The 14,819-nt window shown below is 54.4% G+C and overlaps 2 protein-coding genes across 18 annotated transcripts in view; one reads left to right on the top strand and one right to left on the bottom strand.

Moving 5' to 3' along the window:
• Positions 1–1,428, top strand: part of RECQL5 (RecQ like helicase 5) — a 57,303-nt gene extending 55,875 nt beyond the window's left edge. For all 15 annotated transcript variants that reach the window (XR_010591875.1, XM_008163901.4, XM_065563444.1 and 12 more), the window contains one exon: positions 119–1,428. Coding sequence is in view for 14 of the 15 variants with exons in the window: in XM_008163901.4 (XP_008162123.2) it covers positions 119–219 (101 nt within the window). In the remaining variant the exon portion in view is untranslated. The remainder of the gene's footprint in view (positions 1–118) is intronic.
• A 1,800-nt stretch (positions 1,429–3,228) lies between these two features.
• LOC101954014 (unconventional myosin-XVB) overlaps positions 3,229–14,819 on the bottom strand; it is a 50,798-nt gene continuing 39,207 nt past the window's right edge. For all 3 annotated transcript variants that reach the window (XM_065563437.1, XM_042841118.2, XM_024101734.3), the window contains 10 exons: positions 12,736–12,866; positions 11,988–12,082; positions 11,678–11,755; positions 10,605–10,701; positions 9,673–9,821; positions 8,488–8,609; positions 7,047–7,180; positions 6,434–6,567; positions 5,885–6,025; positions 3,229–4,255 (listed from right to left, as the gene is read on the bottom strand). In XM_065563437.1, the coding sequence (XP_065419509.1) occupies positions 4,196–4,255; positions 5,885–6,025; positions 6,434–6,567; positions 7,047–7,180; positions 8,488–8,609; positions 9,673–9,821; positions 10,605–10,701; positions 11,678–11,755; positions 11,988–12,082; positions 12,736–12,866 (1,141 nt within the window). In that variant the 3' untranslated portion in view covers positions 3,229–4,195. The remainder of the gene's footprint in view (positions 4,256–5,884; positions 6,026–6,433; positions 6,568–7,046; positions 7,181–8,487; positions 8,610–9,672; positions 9,822–10,604; positions 10,702–11,677; positions 11,756–11,987; positions 12,083–12,735; positions 12,867–14,819) is intronic.

Consider the following 14,819-nt stretch of genomic DNA (forward strand, 5'->3'; position numbering starts at 1 on the left):
GAGTGGTATCATGTAGACAGCTGGGGATATACTAGTGCTAAATGGGTCAATGACCTGCAGGAGGAGGGGCTGCAGACTCTGCTTGTCTCCTCAAAGGGGATGTCCCCTCTCTTTGCAGTGAAAGAAGAAGCACAGAGACTCATCAAGGAGTTTTTCAAAACCCGAGTCAGGTGTGAAAATGAGACAGACTGGCAAGCGCTGCCCAGCTCGGAAAGATGATATCGGTTCTCCAGCTATGTCCATTCCCTGCTGCAGTCGGTGGAATTGAAGGCTCACGGAGACACAGGGGAGTTTTCCATTCATGTTACTGCTTGTTCTCCATGGCATCTGTGCCACGGGTGTGGCCTTGAGAACATCTCTAGGGAGGTGATCCCTGGGAATTTGTCTCCGGAGCTCCTCTGGTGCCTAAGGGACGATGAAGTCCTTCAATAGCCCTTGCTAAGAGGTCTGGTGTCTGCCAATGCTGCATAGCTCTGTGGCCTCTCTCAGCTGTGCTGCGATGCATCCCGCTGCTGCTGCCGGCTGAGAATTGCAGACTCTGATTCCAAGTTGGGTATGAATCCTGCTGCTCCCCACAAGTGTCTCTGATCCTCCCCACCCACCCCTCCTTGCCCTCCTCCCTTGCCTTTTTATTTAAATGTTACCAATAGAAGCCTTACGCTGAAAACACATTCAAATGCCCACGCTTCGCTCAGGGTTTGTTGATGGGAGCTGACGGTTAAGTTCCTAGAGGGGACATTTATTTTGAAAAAATGTTTCGGTTTAGACGATGGGACGTGCAGCGTCTCCTTTCCCAAAGCTGGGGACCCCCTGCAGGCTTTTTTTTTTTTTTTTAAAACCACCTTGAATTTTGGTTTTACTCGGGCCAGCTGTGTGTGCTGTTTAACCGGCGTGGGCAATAGTGCCGTAGCCTGGACAGACTGGCAGCTCTCTCACACACACACCCACCCTTGGTTGTGCATTATAAGGGGGCAACACCAAAGTTGATGCACTTCCCTAGTATTTGCTTATAGCCCCTGGAAGCCATATCCCCTCACTGTGCCTAAACCAGGGACTTAGGACAGAGGATGCTGCTGCTGGTACAGCCAATTACCCACCCGCTGCTGTGGCACTTGTAGACCCAGTAGCTGTGGTGCATCTGCTGCTATATTTATGCGAGGGCCTGAACTGGTGGGAGTCGGTGAGTCGTAACATGAACCTACTGTGCCCAGGATTGTCTTTCACATGTAGTTTTTGTGGGGCTCTGCCGTTGCTCTATGCCTAGGGAAGAGATTGGCCTGGCTGGCATTAATGCTGCTGGATCAACCTGCAATCTTAGAAGCCAGGAATGGAACAGGCTTCTGAATAGCTTGTGCTCGGGGAAACCGGGCTTTTATATGTTCCCGAAGGGTGCATGGTAAACTGACAATAAACTGAACGTCACCGTTGCGATGGGCTCTCTCTGCCTCGTTCCTGCTGTTTCATTACCTGTGATGCGCTCTGCTGCTCCTGGTTACCTTCCTGAGCACGCACGGAGCGTTACACTGTGAACGCCTGGGTAAAAGCAGAGTCGCTTGTCCCTTGAACAACCGATGAACTGAATGGTAGGAGCTGGTGGCTAGGAATGGGCAATAGCGTTTGGACCACACGATTCTTCTCCTCCCCTAGAAGTAGTTAGCTGGAGTCTCTGTGCAGACCTCGAAGAGCAGCCTCCACTGTCAGCGAGCCTGAGTTTCCAGCAGCTCTAGCTCCAGTTAGTGTTTGAGGGGTGGTGTAAAGCAGACAATGCGTTAGCTGTGCAGCGTCTCAGACATTTCTGCTTTTACCGGTGCCCTTGTTGCTTGAGCTGCAGCAGCATGTGTGATTTTGCTAAGTCGTGGCTTTCAACACCCCCGATGCGCCAGAAGAGCATGGTGGCATCCCAGTCATGGCAGCCTTTTGTGCTGCAGTAAGGTAAGTACTTTACATGCTCTGATTATTGCGGACTAGGATCTTTGCATTGCCATTAAAAATCCCCTGGAACTCTTCTTGTGAGTAGAGGATTGTCCCCCTGTGCTGAGCCAAGACTTCCCAGCACGGGGGGGTTGTTCTGTTGTCTACCTACCTTTAGTCCTCAGAGGTCCTCTGTCCGGAGCCTGTCAATCCATGGGATCCTGGTGGTTCACTTTTGTTAGTGTTCTGTACTGCCCATGAGGGCTGAAAGGGGTGGGAGAATCTGCCTCCTTCCATGCTGACTAGGGGCTCCAGCCAGGAAACACATAGGGCGCCCCCTGGGGTGGATGAGGGGGATTGATAGGTTTATAAGAAGAGAACTGGCAGAGGATGGTGACAGCAGAGGAAAGAGAAGCTCTGGGTCTAAGTGTCTTGTTTCTCTTCCTCCCTCTAGTCTTTCACAGTGCCCTGGTGCTGCACCCTCCCCTTCCAAGGCCCTGGGAGAAGGGAGGTGGGGCCAGGTTGTTAGAGCTGCCTCCTGCCTGTGTGTGTGTGTGTGTGTGTGTGTGGGGAGGGGGGGGGGGAGAGAATATACAGGCAACAGATCTAAAGCAGTAGGGGCCATTTCAAAGGTGATGGTTGAATTGCCCTGAGAATGATTTTGTTAATGCTGTACTTTGCTTGGGGAGAGGACTGGCCAACAGAACTCCTGGCTTCTAGTGCCAGCTCTGTTACACAAGGAATCAGTCAGCCATTTAAGTCTCTGACAAAGCGGCCAACCCTCTTAGCACATGGGCTGCTGGGGACTGAATGTGCAGTCTCCACATGAAAGGTTTCAGAGTAGCAGCCGTGAGGCTCTCTTTCCTAACCCTTTCTTCCTTCCCACCCTGCAAGAGGTTGTCGTGCCCCTGGAAAACTCAGCCATGGGACAGCTGGAGCATGGGCAGCTAGAGTGCAAGATTCGTTCATGGCTCAAACTAGGAGGCAGCAGCAAGGAAGGCCTTTTAGCCTCCGTACCCGTGTAGTCATTGGCGTTAGTTACAATATGGACACTTGGCTACAGGAACTGCTGCCTTTGCCAACTCACATCACATTATCCCCAGTGAATTCCTAGGGGGTAACTAATGTTCACGCGCTGAGCATTGGGGCTGGCTTTCAATAGCTGGCCCAAGGGGCCATGTTCATTCCCAACCTGCTCATGCTTTTCAAATGCCTCAAAACGTGCCCATGAGCCCCCACTGACAGAACAGCCTCTTTGCCTAGTGCACATGGAAACCAACGGTTTTATTTTCATAGCTCCAAAAACTGAAAGGAACCGAGACTTTAATAATTTATTGGTTATTAAATATTTCATTGATTTTTTTTTTCCACAGAAGCATAAACACCTCTCCCCCAGCTGGAGATCTATAGTAATGTAATAAAATAAATTAAGGATTTATTTTTTACATTCTGATTTTTTCCCCTCTGTTGGGGAAGGCAATTTGTATCTTAGTTGGCTGGGCAAGTAGGCATCATTTAAATATACAGCTGTATGGTCAGACTGAGTTCTTCAGATTAGAAAGAAAAATCAACATACACTATGCAGACAGCCAGTAAGAAATCAGAGTAGCCGTCAACAGTCTTACCATTGCAGCTCAAACTCTGCCTTGGCATACGTGGTAATTGCATATTGACACTCACTGACCTGCTCTGTGATAATGTCCAAGAGCTGCCACCAGTAAGATAAGAGGCCGCTCTCAGGAATTTAATGCCAGTGGATGGAGTCGTATCTTTTTCTGGGTGATGCAAAGTCTCTGGCAAGTACCAGACTCCCCTGCTGCTGCCATGTGTGAGTTTGTTGTTAGTGCAAAAAAGGACTGTAGTCCTGTACCTGGAAGTCCCTGGGCTGCTCCTCCCCACTTGCTTGTAGCAGCTTGTGAAAGACCAGGGCCTTGGGCCACTGCATGCTCCGCTCTGCCTGGGGAGACCATGCAGCTCCAAAGGACGCTGAATGGGAGTGACGTACGAACCAAGCCTGGGGCAGGAAGGGATGAGGAGCAGTGCTACGGCGGAGGTCCAGGTTCTGGCACGTGGTGGTGCAGAAGTAAGGTGACCAAACAGCTTGGATGCCAGGCTGGCAAGGGAGTGGCAGCCTTGGAAAGCAGGAGAGGGGAGTGTGCTGGTAGAACAAGGCAGCTGGAGAGCAGGATGGTGAATGGGGCACAGGCCAGTGTGAGAAGTGCTTGATAAGCTGTCCAAGCTGAGGATAGCCCTGTTCTGCTTAGCCGTCTTCCAGCCTGGGTCGTTAGGACTGAGATTCTCCCTCCTCCAGGATGACTGTGATCGTGTGGTACAGTTCCTTGGCCTGTAAAGATTACAGTGCAGTAGAAGTAATTCCCTGTTTACCCTGAACACCGCAGCCCCTCCCGGTCCTGTCCCCTTCACTTCCTCACCTCTCCTAAGGTGGAAATTTGACACCCACAGAGGCTACATCCAGTCACCTACCTCTGCTAAACCAGCAGGGCTGGGCTTAAACTCCAGGCCTTCTCTTGGCAAAGCAGCTGCTTGCTACCTGTGCTCTTTCTTATACAGATCTTGCCCAATACTTCAGAACCAGCATGTAAGCCAGGTGCCAAGGGAAATGCTTAGACCCTGGTCGCTGGCTATAAATCTTAGGGGATTTGTTTATTCCACTATAACTGGGGGGGGGGGGGGGGGGGGAGAATGACTGTTCTGTGCTGCTGCAAGAACAGGGGCATTCATTGACTCACTACAAGGCTGGTAGCTGAAGGGGGGGGGGGGGTCGTAATTCTAGCCTTCCAAAGTGAAACTTCAGGCTTGTCTGGGGGGAGCCCCGAGTAGCTGGGGCACTCCAGCGACTCTGCACTATCTCCCGTGTGGATACACTTCAGTGTCCTTAGCTAAAGCACACACAGGTGCTCAAAGGGTGGAGTACGAGTATCCACACACGGAGACGGTGCATGCCCTGGCTTACTCTGCACTAAGGCTACGTCTCTGCTGGCGCTGTAGGGGGTAAGTGCCAGCTCAGGCAGACGAACCCTCGCTAGCTCTGAGCACGTTAGGTGCTAAAAATAGAAGAGTAGCTGCAGTGACTCCACCGCTGGCTGCCCCGAGTTTATTCCTGCCTGAAACCGTAGATATGTACTCAGGGTGGTTAGCTCCTGGCACCGCCTCGGCTACACATCTGGCTGTAGCACGCTAGAGTGGGACCGGCTCACTGAGCTGGAAATACCTTCCAGCTCTGGCCTAGGCATACCCTACCATCCCTGGGTAGACGAGCCCATCGAGGGTTAGCAGCCCCAGAGCCTGCGGCTGGCACTAAACTAACTTCGCCTTTTTATTTAATACAATCCATTAAGCAGAGCGCCAGCTCCTTACGCAAGGAAAAGCCATCACTAATTTCGAGGCAGTTTTCCTGCTCAAGGCTTTAGCAGCTGCCATTTCCTCCCCCAACCAGGGCCCAGAGTCTCACGCTGCACCTACTGCAGGAGCCTGCGAGCTCTCCTATCGCATGCGAGAGCGATGCAGCCGCTGCAGGTAGTGCAAGGGAAGATGCTGCTGTGTTCTGGGAACCTTGAAGGATCACAACCAGGGTAAAGGATGAGGAAAGATTTTTCAGCTTTAAAGGAAACAGGCCAGTTTGGATGGGACATGACCCGGGATAGCCCATGGAGTGGCTCTAGCTTGCCACCCTCTACTACAGAGGGATGCCCTTGGTTGAGTACAGTTCCCAGCACAATACCAACAATGCTGTTTGGCTGAAGAGGGAGCAGTGGATGCTGGGAACTGTAGTTCGCAGAGCCCCTATCTCCGAGCTAGGGGAAGGCTCTAGTGCTGTCAGCCTCGGTCTCAGTTGGTCAAAGTGTGGGCACCAGGGGGCTGGAGAAACCAACTCAGAAAGGATTAAATATCGTCCCAATAACTATGTTCATTAACATGGCCAGTAGCAGGCAGTGCTCAGGGCTCTCTTTACCTGGTGCAGTTCAAACCACATGGTCTGAGGATTTTCCACAGAGCCATAGTTCACTTCCAGACCTGGCACCCCGGAGTCGTCCAAAGGCCGCAGGGTTCGCATCCTCTGCACCTCCTTCAGCGGGATGCAGCAGCAGAGCTCCTGTGCCCAGGGAGAGAACCTGCCATGAGAGGGGCTGCTCCAGTGCAGGACACGGAGGATCAGGAGCCCAATGCCCTCAACGCCCCACCCCTAGTGCAGGCTTTCACCACAGTCATGTAAATACAGAACGTTAAGGAAGCAGAGCTCAGCCCTTGAACCTCTTCTAAGCCAGTGCAGGGCTATAGGACACGTCATGGAAAAACCACCGAGCCAGAGTACTGGGTGGGGGTCCTGGTGCCAGCTTACCTCCACGCTCACTGTGTAGGGGGGTGGCAGCGAGTGGACAAAGTCCACTAATTTTGTCCCCTGCCATGGACTCTGACTTGTGCGAGAAAGAGAAAGTTTGCACAAAGCCAATGCACAAGTGGGCCGAGGTAGCGAGATACCCAGGCGCTCTGGGCAGCATACCTGGGACCTGCTGGCCACAACGACGATCTGGTCCCTATTCGCTCCCAGGATGCAGGGTAGAGGAATCCTGGGCTCGCTGCACCGCTCCACGGGGTACACGTTGTAGCCGAAGAGAGGCAGCTGGATCACATGCTCTGCGGGAAGGGAGACTGTACTAATGCCTATGTCCAAAAGCTGCAGAACGCTACGTGAGACAGCGCCAAGCGCTTGTTTGCAAATCAAACAGCGATAATGGCAACTCCCCATCCCCTCACTGCAGCCACACGCTGGCTTTATTCATGCCCTGGCCTTTGAAGAACAGTAAATACGCACAAAACCAGAACCCCATGAAAAGCTCTTAAGGGTTTTGCATGGAACCCTGGCAGGCCTCCAAAGAGAGCCAAGGCCAGAGGTGGGGACCCTCTATGACGAATGCCCTGGCCCCAGGCTGAGCTCAGGTTCCCTGGTCCTGGGCTCATCAAGGCTCTGTTGGATCATTGCCAACTTTGCAAATAGCACCTGGTGGCAAACAGGAACCCAGTGCAAAGGTGGCATCCACTGAGCCCAGGCAGCAAGCAGTGTTAGGGGCTCTTCCCTTCCCTCTCCCAGGGGCCCCTGTCCACAGTCGCCTCACCTACAAACTCGATTTTTGCCTTCTGCTGTCCGAGTGGCTTCATGGTTTCCAGCAGCCGGTTGACTTGGCTTTGGAGAGCCTGGGGGTTGACGAGCTGGAGCACGGGCTTTGGGGTATAGTCCATCAACTCCTGACTACCCAGACAAGCAGAGAACATAAGGACATGCCTGCACGAACAGTTACTGCACGGCAAGCTGGGGTGCAGATCTACAGCGCTCCAGCTGGCCGCCCGCTACCTGTCAGCATGCACTAGGGAACAGGTAGTGCGCATCAGCAGGCTCCACATACACCATTAGTGCGCGGCCAGTTAGATTTGCTCCCCGACGTGCTGGGCAGTAAGTATTCACTTAGACATGCCTTAACTCACTTCCATGCGGGGGTTAGTAGAGAAGAACCACACAGGACTAGTTGAGGACATTAGATCAGTTTATAGGGGCAGGTGGACTAAGTTATGTCTGAGTTAGACACAGACGAAACAAGGGACATCCAACTTCAGCAGGAAAGAAACGTACACACCAGCGAAGGGCAAGCCAGTGCCCAGTGAAATAATGTACGTCCCAAAGACAACTAGCACTATTTGAATGAAGGTTGCAGCATTGCAATAGAACTACATGGTGTTGCGTACTTGTATAGCTAGCCAGTGGGGCTCTGGGGCCACCGGTCCCCCTAAACCAAATAGCACTTTACACCTCACCCCCATCCTGGCTTACTGGAATGCCTTTACAGCTTCCCCCTCAAGCAGACATTCCTGACCACCTAGTACCCCAGAGCCAGAATGGTTCATCTCCACCAGCGCTGGCTCATGGGATTTTCAAAGATGCTTCCACCTCTGCCAACACCACCCCATTCTACACAGGGTCCAAGGACGCTGGAAGGGAGCCTGCAAATCAAGCTCCCAGCTGGTGGAAGGAATCTTTGTCTCCGTGCAGCCTTCTTTAGGCAACCTTCATCCATATTTATTAGATGCCTAAATATGGTGCCTAATGTTAGTGAAAATTTTGCCCTAATGAGAGAGAACAAGGGAACATTCAATAAAATTGAAAGGCAACAAGTTTAAACCGGATCAGAGGGAACCCGTCGAACTCAAGTCGTAACCTTGCAGGACTTTGCCACAAAGTACCAATGATGATAAGAGCTTAGTAGAATTTTTTTTTAAAAGATGTTACGTGGCTACTGAGAATATTCACAGGTCGGTTAAGAGCGTAAGAGGGATGTGAACCCTCGTGCTTCCAAGCGTGAGCCAGCCACCAAGTGCCTGGGGCCAGGAAGGAACTTCCCCTACAGCCAGGTTATTCCATAATTATCCACTGTAGGGTTTCTTGCATCTTGCTTTGAAGCATGAGGCAGCGCTTTGAAGCATCAAGACAGGACTCTGGACTACCTAGAACACTGCTCTGGTCCAGGTTGGCCACCCCTGGAAACCCCACAGAGACAGACTTACCTGGATGGTGGGGAGCCCAGTCCTCTGGCCCAGTGCTGGAAAAGGGCCATGGTGCCCACCTGCTTCTCCAGTTCACTGTTGTAGTTCAGCAACAGCATCCCTTTCAGGTAATCCCGCTGCACCTGAGAGCAACCACAGCACAGGGGAAGCTTGCCAGCTGCTAAGAACTGGCCTGGCTGGCCTCCCGCGGCAGAGGCCTGGATTCTGCACTGCAGGGAGTTCTATTGAGAGAGCACTAGAGCAGACGCCTAGCTCCCAGCCCCATTCTGGCAGATGCAAATAGCCAGGGACAGCAGGAACCCAATACAAAGAGCTCTGCTTGTCCTCACACCCCAGCTCTAACTGGATGCCAGGCCACAAGCTCCAGCCTGGGCCCAGGGCAGCAGGGTGAGGGCCCCTCTTCGTTACTCAGCCAAAAGGCACCAGCAACTCACTAGTGGGACATGTTCTGGGTACCATACAGACCCCATGATCGACCTTTGGGCTCCCTGTCTTTCACACCTAGCTACCTGCACTGCACCCTTTAGCCTCGTCTTTGCACACTGCTTCACAGACCCCACGGCGCTGCACGTGAGCCAACCAAATGGGACGGGGATCTCTGGAGCAGCTGTCTCCAAGCAGGGGAAGGGAAGGAGGAGGAAGCAGGAGGGGTCTGCTCACTGATACCTAAACGCTGGATTTAGCCAATACAGCTGCAAACAGCATCCTGGCAGCCTGTAAGGGTGGCTGCCCTACGCACAGGGCTGGGGTGAGTACTGGGCTCTTCCCCAGGGGGAGATGTGAGAGAGGGGACAGGCACCAAGGAGGATCAGACAGTGATGGGAGCGTTAAGAACATTAGCAGCCACACAAACTGGAACAAAAACCAACTCAGATCTTATGCTTCAGTCCAGAAGCTGGCTGCCTCCCCCACTGCTTTACTGCCCGGGAGGACACGGGGGCTGCCATCCTTGGATCAAGCATTAGCTATTGGCCACTCCTGGAAGTGGGATACTGGGCTGCATGGATAGTACCTGTGTGAGACCCTTCGGGGAGTTCTCAAGACCCACAAGCTGTGTGTGGTTGGCTCTTTGGAGAAGTCCCTTAGCAGTATGCACAGTGCCCCTGGACTCTGCTCCGTGGCTAGTGGGCGTGGCTGCGTGGACCTCAGGGGGCTCGTGCGGATGGTGCTGACTCTGCAAGTTACCTGGCTGTAGTGAATGTTGATATAAATCTCATTCTCGAAGTGCAGGGGTGTCTTCCAGGAGAGCCGGCGTAAATCCAGGATCACTGAGCTGTCCTCCAGCAGGTAGTCATGGATGTATTCGTTCTGGCGCACCGGCCTCACCATCTTCCCTGTACACGCACAGCCCTGTCACCACCTCCTCAGAGCAACTCCGGGAGGGCACCAGGGGGCCTCTTCACCGCCACAGAGTCCCCCAGTGTCAAATAGCGCTAGCCACCAGTTATTCAAGGGGAGAACCAGCTTTAGGAGCAAGCAACACAGACTACCGGACAAGAGTCCCCCAGCCCTTGGGGGTAGGTGTCATAAACCAGGGAACCCCAAGCAGGAAGGCGCCATCAGTTAAGGGCACTTCCCCAGCTCTCGTGGGGGAAGGGCAGCAGGGGAAGCAGCAGCCATGATACTTTGTGCTGGAGAAACCGCGTTTAGAAAGCAGCCGCCTGCAGCAAATGCTAACAGGCTAGGCGGGACGTTCAGCCGCTGCTTGTTGCCATCGCAGCGTCACTGACGCTGCAGCCTGGTGTGCAGCAGCATCACCACAGGGCCCAACACCAGCACGTGGGGAGGAGGAGCTGACGGGCCAGGCACAGTTCCAGCCCTGTGCTAGCCGATGCTCAGGGACTGCTCCCTGCTAGCAGCCCCAGGGAGAAGCACCCACAAAGGGGAGGGGGAAGAAGCCAGGCCATGCCCCCTCCTCACAATGCACCTCAGAGCTGCCTCGAGGGTGGGCTGGCCTGGCTCACTCTGCCCTATCCCAGATGATTTCAGCAACCTGCGGGTGTGGAGCCCTGTGGGCGGGAGAGGGGTCAGAGAGGTTCCCAGCTGAGCCAAAGCCCCACATCAGGTAACTCTGCAGGGATCTACCCCAGGACAACGCAAACACTGTTTTTACTTGCCGCCGTTCTTGCTGGCGAAGAGAGCGAACTCCTGGATCTCCTCCTGCTCGTTGATCCCCATCTGCTCACAGATCTCCCGCACCACTTCCGCAGCCACCTGCAGCCAGGGAGGGAGATGGGGGGGGTTTACCCTCGGGACCAGGCAAACACCCCTTCCAAAGGGCGAGCAGATGCCTCTGGCCTCACTTCCTGCTACAGGGTGGGCGTGACAGGGAGTGGAGAGCGACAGAACAGAACCCAAAGACAGGGTCTGGGCACAGATATGCCAGCCAGCCTCTGGGGCTGGTGGTTTCTCTGTCCATACCTCAAAGGGGCAGCAGCTGGGAACGTTTGCTTGTTCAGTGAATCAACCCTCGAAAAGCCCTGACACTGATTCACAGGGGATGATTCCGACTCAATTCTACTGAGCCCAGAAAGCTTGAAGCACCTTTGCCCCGGGCAGGGCTCTGGGAGCAGCCAGGTAACTTACAAGCCCAGCCCAATGAGGATGGGGTTCCCCTGTCCCCGCAGTTCTGGAGGGGAAGGTAATGAGAGTTCTCTGCTAATGAGACATTGCGCAGACACATGGTTGCAGGGCCCTCCCGGCAGAGGGCGGCTATTCAGTCCCAGGACCCGTCCAGCACTCCCGGCATGGGGCAGACGCACGGACCAAGGGGGCCACCCAGCACTCCCGGCATGGGGCAGACGCACGGACCAAGGGGGCCACCCAGCACTCCCGGCGTGGGGCAGACGCACGGACCAAGGGGGCCACCCAGCACTCCCGGCGTGGGGCAGACGCACGGACCAAGGGGGCCACCCAGCACTCCCGGCGTGGGGGGGACGCAGGGCCCCAGGGGCGCCGTTGGCATGGGGCAAACACTTGTGAGTTGTGCTGGTACTGTCACATCCCAGGAGGGAGCCGGTGCCAGCCGACACGAGGAGCCAACCAAGTCCCAGGGCTGGAATTATCTCCTAGCTTGGCTCTTCCCGGGAGCACTAGCCAGGGGCTCACCCATGTGACTGTGTAACACTGCCCATCTCCCCAGTGCCCTAGAGCCTGGACCAAACGTGGGTGCCAGGGGCAAGGAACTCACAGTGAATGTCCTGATTTTGGTGGTGTATTCCAGGGCCCCGGGCAGGACGATCACTATCCGGCGGGAGCCACGCCCCTTCTGCCCAGGGAAAGCACAGGGTCAGATAGAAAGGTGGCAATGAACCCATACAACCCCCACAGTGCTCACTCCGCCCTGCGCTGCACCATCTCCACCCCAAACACTCCCCTCCCACACCCAGCACCCTCCACTCATGTCCCATGGCACCCAACCCACCTCCACAGCTCCCTCCTCCCCATGACACCCCCACCCTGCATGCCCCAGACACCCCGCTCCTCCCCCTGCCAGGTACCAGGAGTGCTTCCATCTCCACGCGGAAGGGCAGGTGCCGGCGGCCGCCGTACATGATCATCTTCCGCAGGTTGCCATAGCAGGTCCTGGCTAGATCTGTGGGAAAGGGAGAGATGCTACAAGCCGAGGAAGAGGAAGGGCTGAGCAGCTAATCCCCCTGGGCCGGGTCAGCCTGCAGGCACCAGACCCTGATCAAGGCCTCTGCTCTAGTGGAAGAGACACCTAAGCCCTTCCCAACAGAAATCCACCCAGGGCAGCACAGGCCTCTCTGCGACCTGCTGGGGTTGGCAGGGGACAAACGGGGCACAGGAGGTTGCAGGGGAGGGAGGAGGACTGGCAGCCTCCTCTGTTCCCTGTGTTCTTATGAGACTGTCACCCCAAGCTCCTCAGATCCCTCCACCCAGCCGGTTGATGACTCATGTGACAGAACAGCCTGACCGGCCCTCAGCCCCACGAGTACAGTTATAACCAGATCACAGGCCACACTGACTCCAAAGGGAACTGGATTGGGCCCCTGGCAATGAGTGATCTGTCCAGACCCACCCCCCATCCATGCAGAGCCCCCAGCGGCCGCCTGCTTTGTGCTAAGGGATACTTTTCAAACACTGCCCTCCAGTAACCCAAGTGCTCCAGCAACTCCCCAACGCTCCCAGGACAGCTGCTTTCTTGGGGAGAGGGAGGTCTAACCAGACCAACCCACCCCACCCCACAGCTGGTGCAAAGAGCAGGGGCTGGGAAGCAGCCGGTACCTTGGTGGGTGCTGGCTGGATCGGCGCTGGCTTGCTGCAGGAATTTGGTGGCGTATGGCATCAAGGTGTTGGAGGGAAGGAAGAAGCCAGTGAGCAGGCTCAGGAGCCGCCAGCCATGGATACAGCTTTCCCTGCAGGGCCCAGAGAAAGAGAGGACACTGGATCGCCAGGTATGGTAGTGAGGGAGGCAGGGGGAGAAACTCTCACACGCAGGGGGGAGGGACACCCTCGTGTGGAGAGGGGGGGTTGAAAAGAACTAAAACCAACGTCACCAACTCACAATTTTATCACGAGTCCTGTAATATTTGGGGGGTTTCTTAAAGCTCCAGCTCCTGGAGTCATGAGATCCGGGGAGGAGCTCAGTTTTCATTTACAATACAATGATGTGTCTAGCCCGCCTGGCTGCAGAGAGAAAGCTTGAAAACTGACCCCTAAAGGCTCCGGCACTGGGAGGCTGATAGAGGGAACCCGCCAGGGATTATTCTTTACAATCTCACGAGTTTTAAGTGAATCTCAGGATTTGGCAGGGCGGTGGGGGAGGTGGAGAGAGAAAGAAAATGGTGTGGAAGGGACTTCAGTTGAAAACCGCTCCACTGCTCAGATAGCACAGGGATGTCTAACAACATGGATGCCTGGCTGGAGAAGGAGGAGGGGAAGGGATTGATGGCGGGAGAGAAAACCCACAGTGAAAACAAAACCCTCCACTGCACACACAATTCTCCCCCCAGGGACAGAGAGCAGCAAACCACCCGGGATGGAGGTCAGTCACATGGCTTAACGCGTGGCTGGATGGGGCTCTGCTACCCCGGTGCCGAGGAAGGTACAAGAACCCGAACAGAACAGAAAACAGTGAGCATGAGACTGTTTTTTCGATCATTTCAGCCAGGAAAAGGAAGCTCAGCGGCTGCTAGGTGAACTGGATCCATGTCAGGGACCTGCACCAGTCACACCGTGGCCCCCCTCAGGTATCGGCACCCTGTTGTGCTGGGCGCTGTACGTGCACACACAGGCCTTGTCTACACACCCACATACGTTGTACTACTTCAGGGATAGCAGTGTAGTTATACTGGTATAGCTACCCTAGAGTGAATGCAGTTATAGCGCTGTAAAGGAGAAGTAACCCCCTTCCTGATCAGGAATAGGCTGCTGTGGTCTAACCCCCTTTATACCTGCATCTGCAGTAGGGCTTGTACCAGTATAACCCTCCTATTTCAGTCAAAATTCTCCCCACACCTGGCAGTTTTCCCAGTACAAAGCCTGCATGGACAAAACCTTGGAACCAAGAGACAGGCTCTGCCCCCGGGAGCTCCCAGTCCTGGCGACTGACCTATCACACAGCGCTGCAGGAGGACAGGGACGGATGGAGGCAGTGATAGGTGCCATTCAGCCTTGGATCAGTGGTCTCTGGAGGAGAACCAAAGGCCGGCTGTCCCCAGGAAGAGCAGAGATAAGGCACAAGAACGTGCACCAATAACTGGAATCGCTGCAGCAGCCACAGGAATGCAAGGGCATCTCAGAACCATCAGCAGCTTATCAGGGAGCTCAATATAGAGGCAATTGGGACTCATCAAGTCACCAGGGCAAAACGTCTGTCAGTGCAAATACACCTCAGCAACTGAGACAGACAAGAGCATTGTTCCATGAGTGACTAATCCCAACCCATAGTTACTGTTTAACTTCTTCAGAGCCATAACCCTGGGGCGATGAGCAGATGGGGTGCACACGCAGGGAGCTGGGCATGCTTACCGGCATCCACCAGGTGCCCTGATAAACTGCACGGCCTATGGTAATGCATATGCCAGGCAATTACTGCTCTGTAGTGGGGCCCACCAAGTTTACACCAGGGTAACTTCACGGACTGCAGGGGATTTACTCCTGGTTTACACCAGCATAAGAGAGGAGAATCTCAGGTCCAGTGTTTCTGCATTGCACTCACTGATGAAATAGTTGAAAAGTGACTCTGCCCCTGCTCCTTAATCAACATTAAGGTGACTGGGCAACAAAATGGCAGATGATATTCAATGTTGATAAATGCAGAGTTATGCACACTGGAAAGCAGAATCCCAACTATACATATACAATGA

The sequence above is a fragment of the Chrysemys picta genome, chromosome 12 (genome assembly GCF_011386835.1).
Source record: "Chrysemys picta bellii isolate R12L10 chromosome 12, ASM1138683v2, whole genome shotgun sequence".
Lineage (NCBI taxonomy): Eukaryota > Metazoa > Chordata > Testudines > Emydidae > Chrysemys > Chrysemys picta.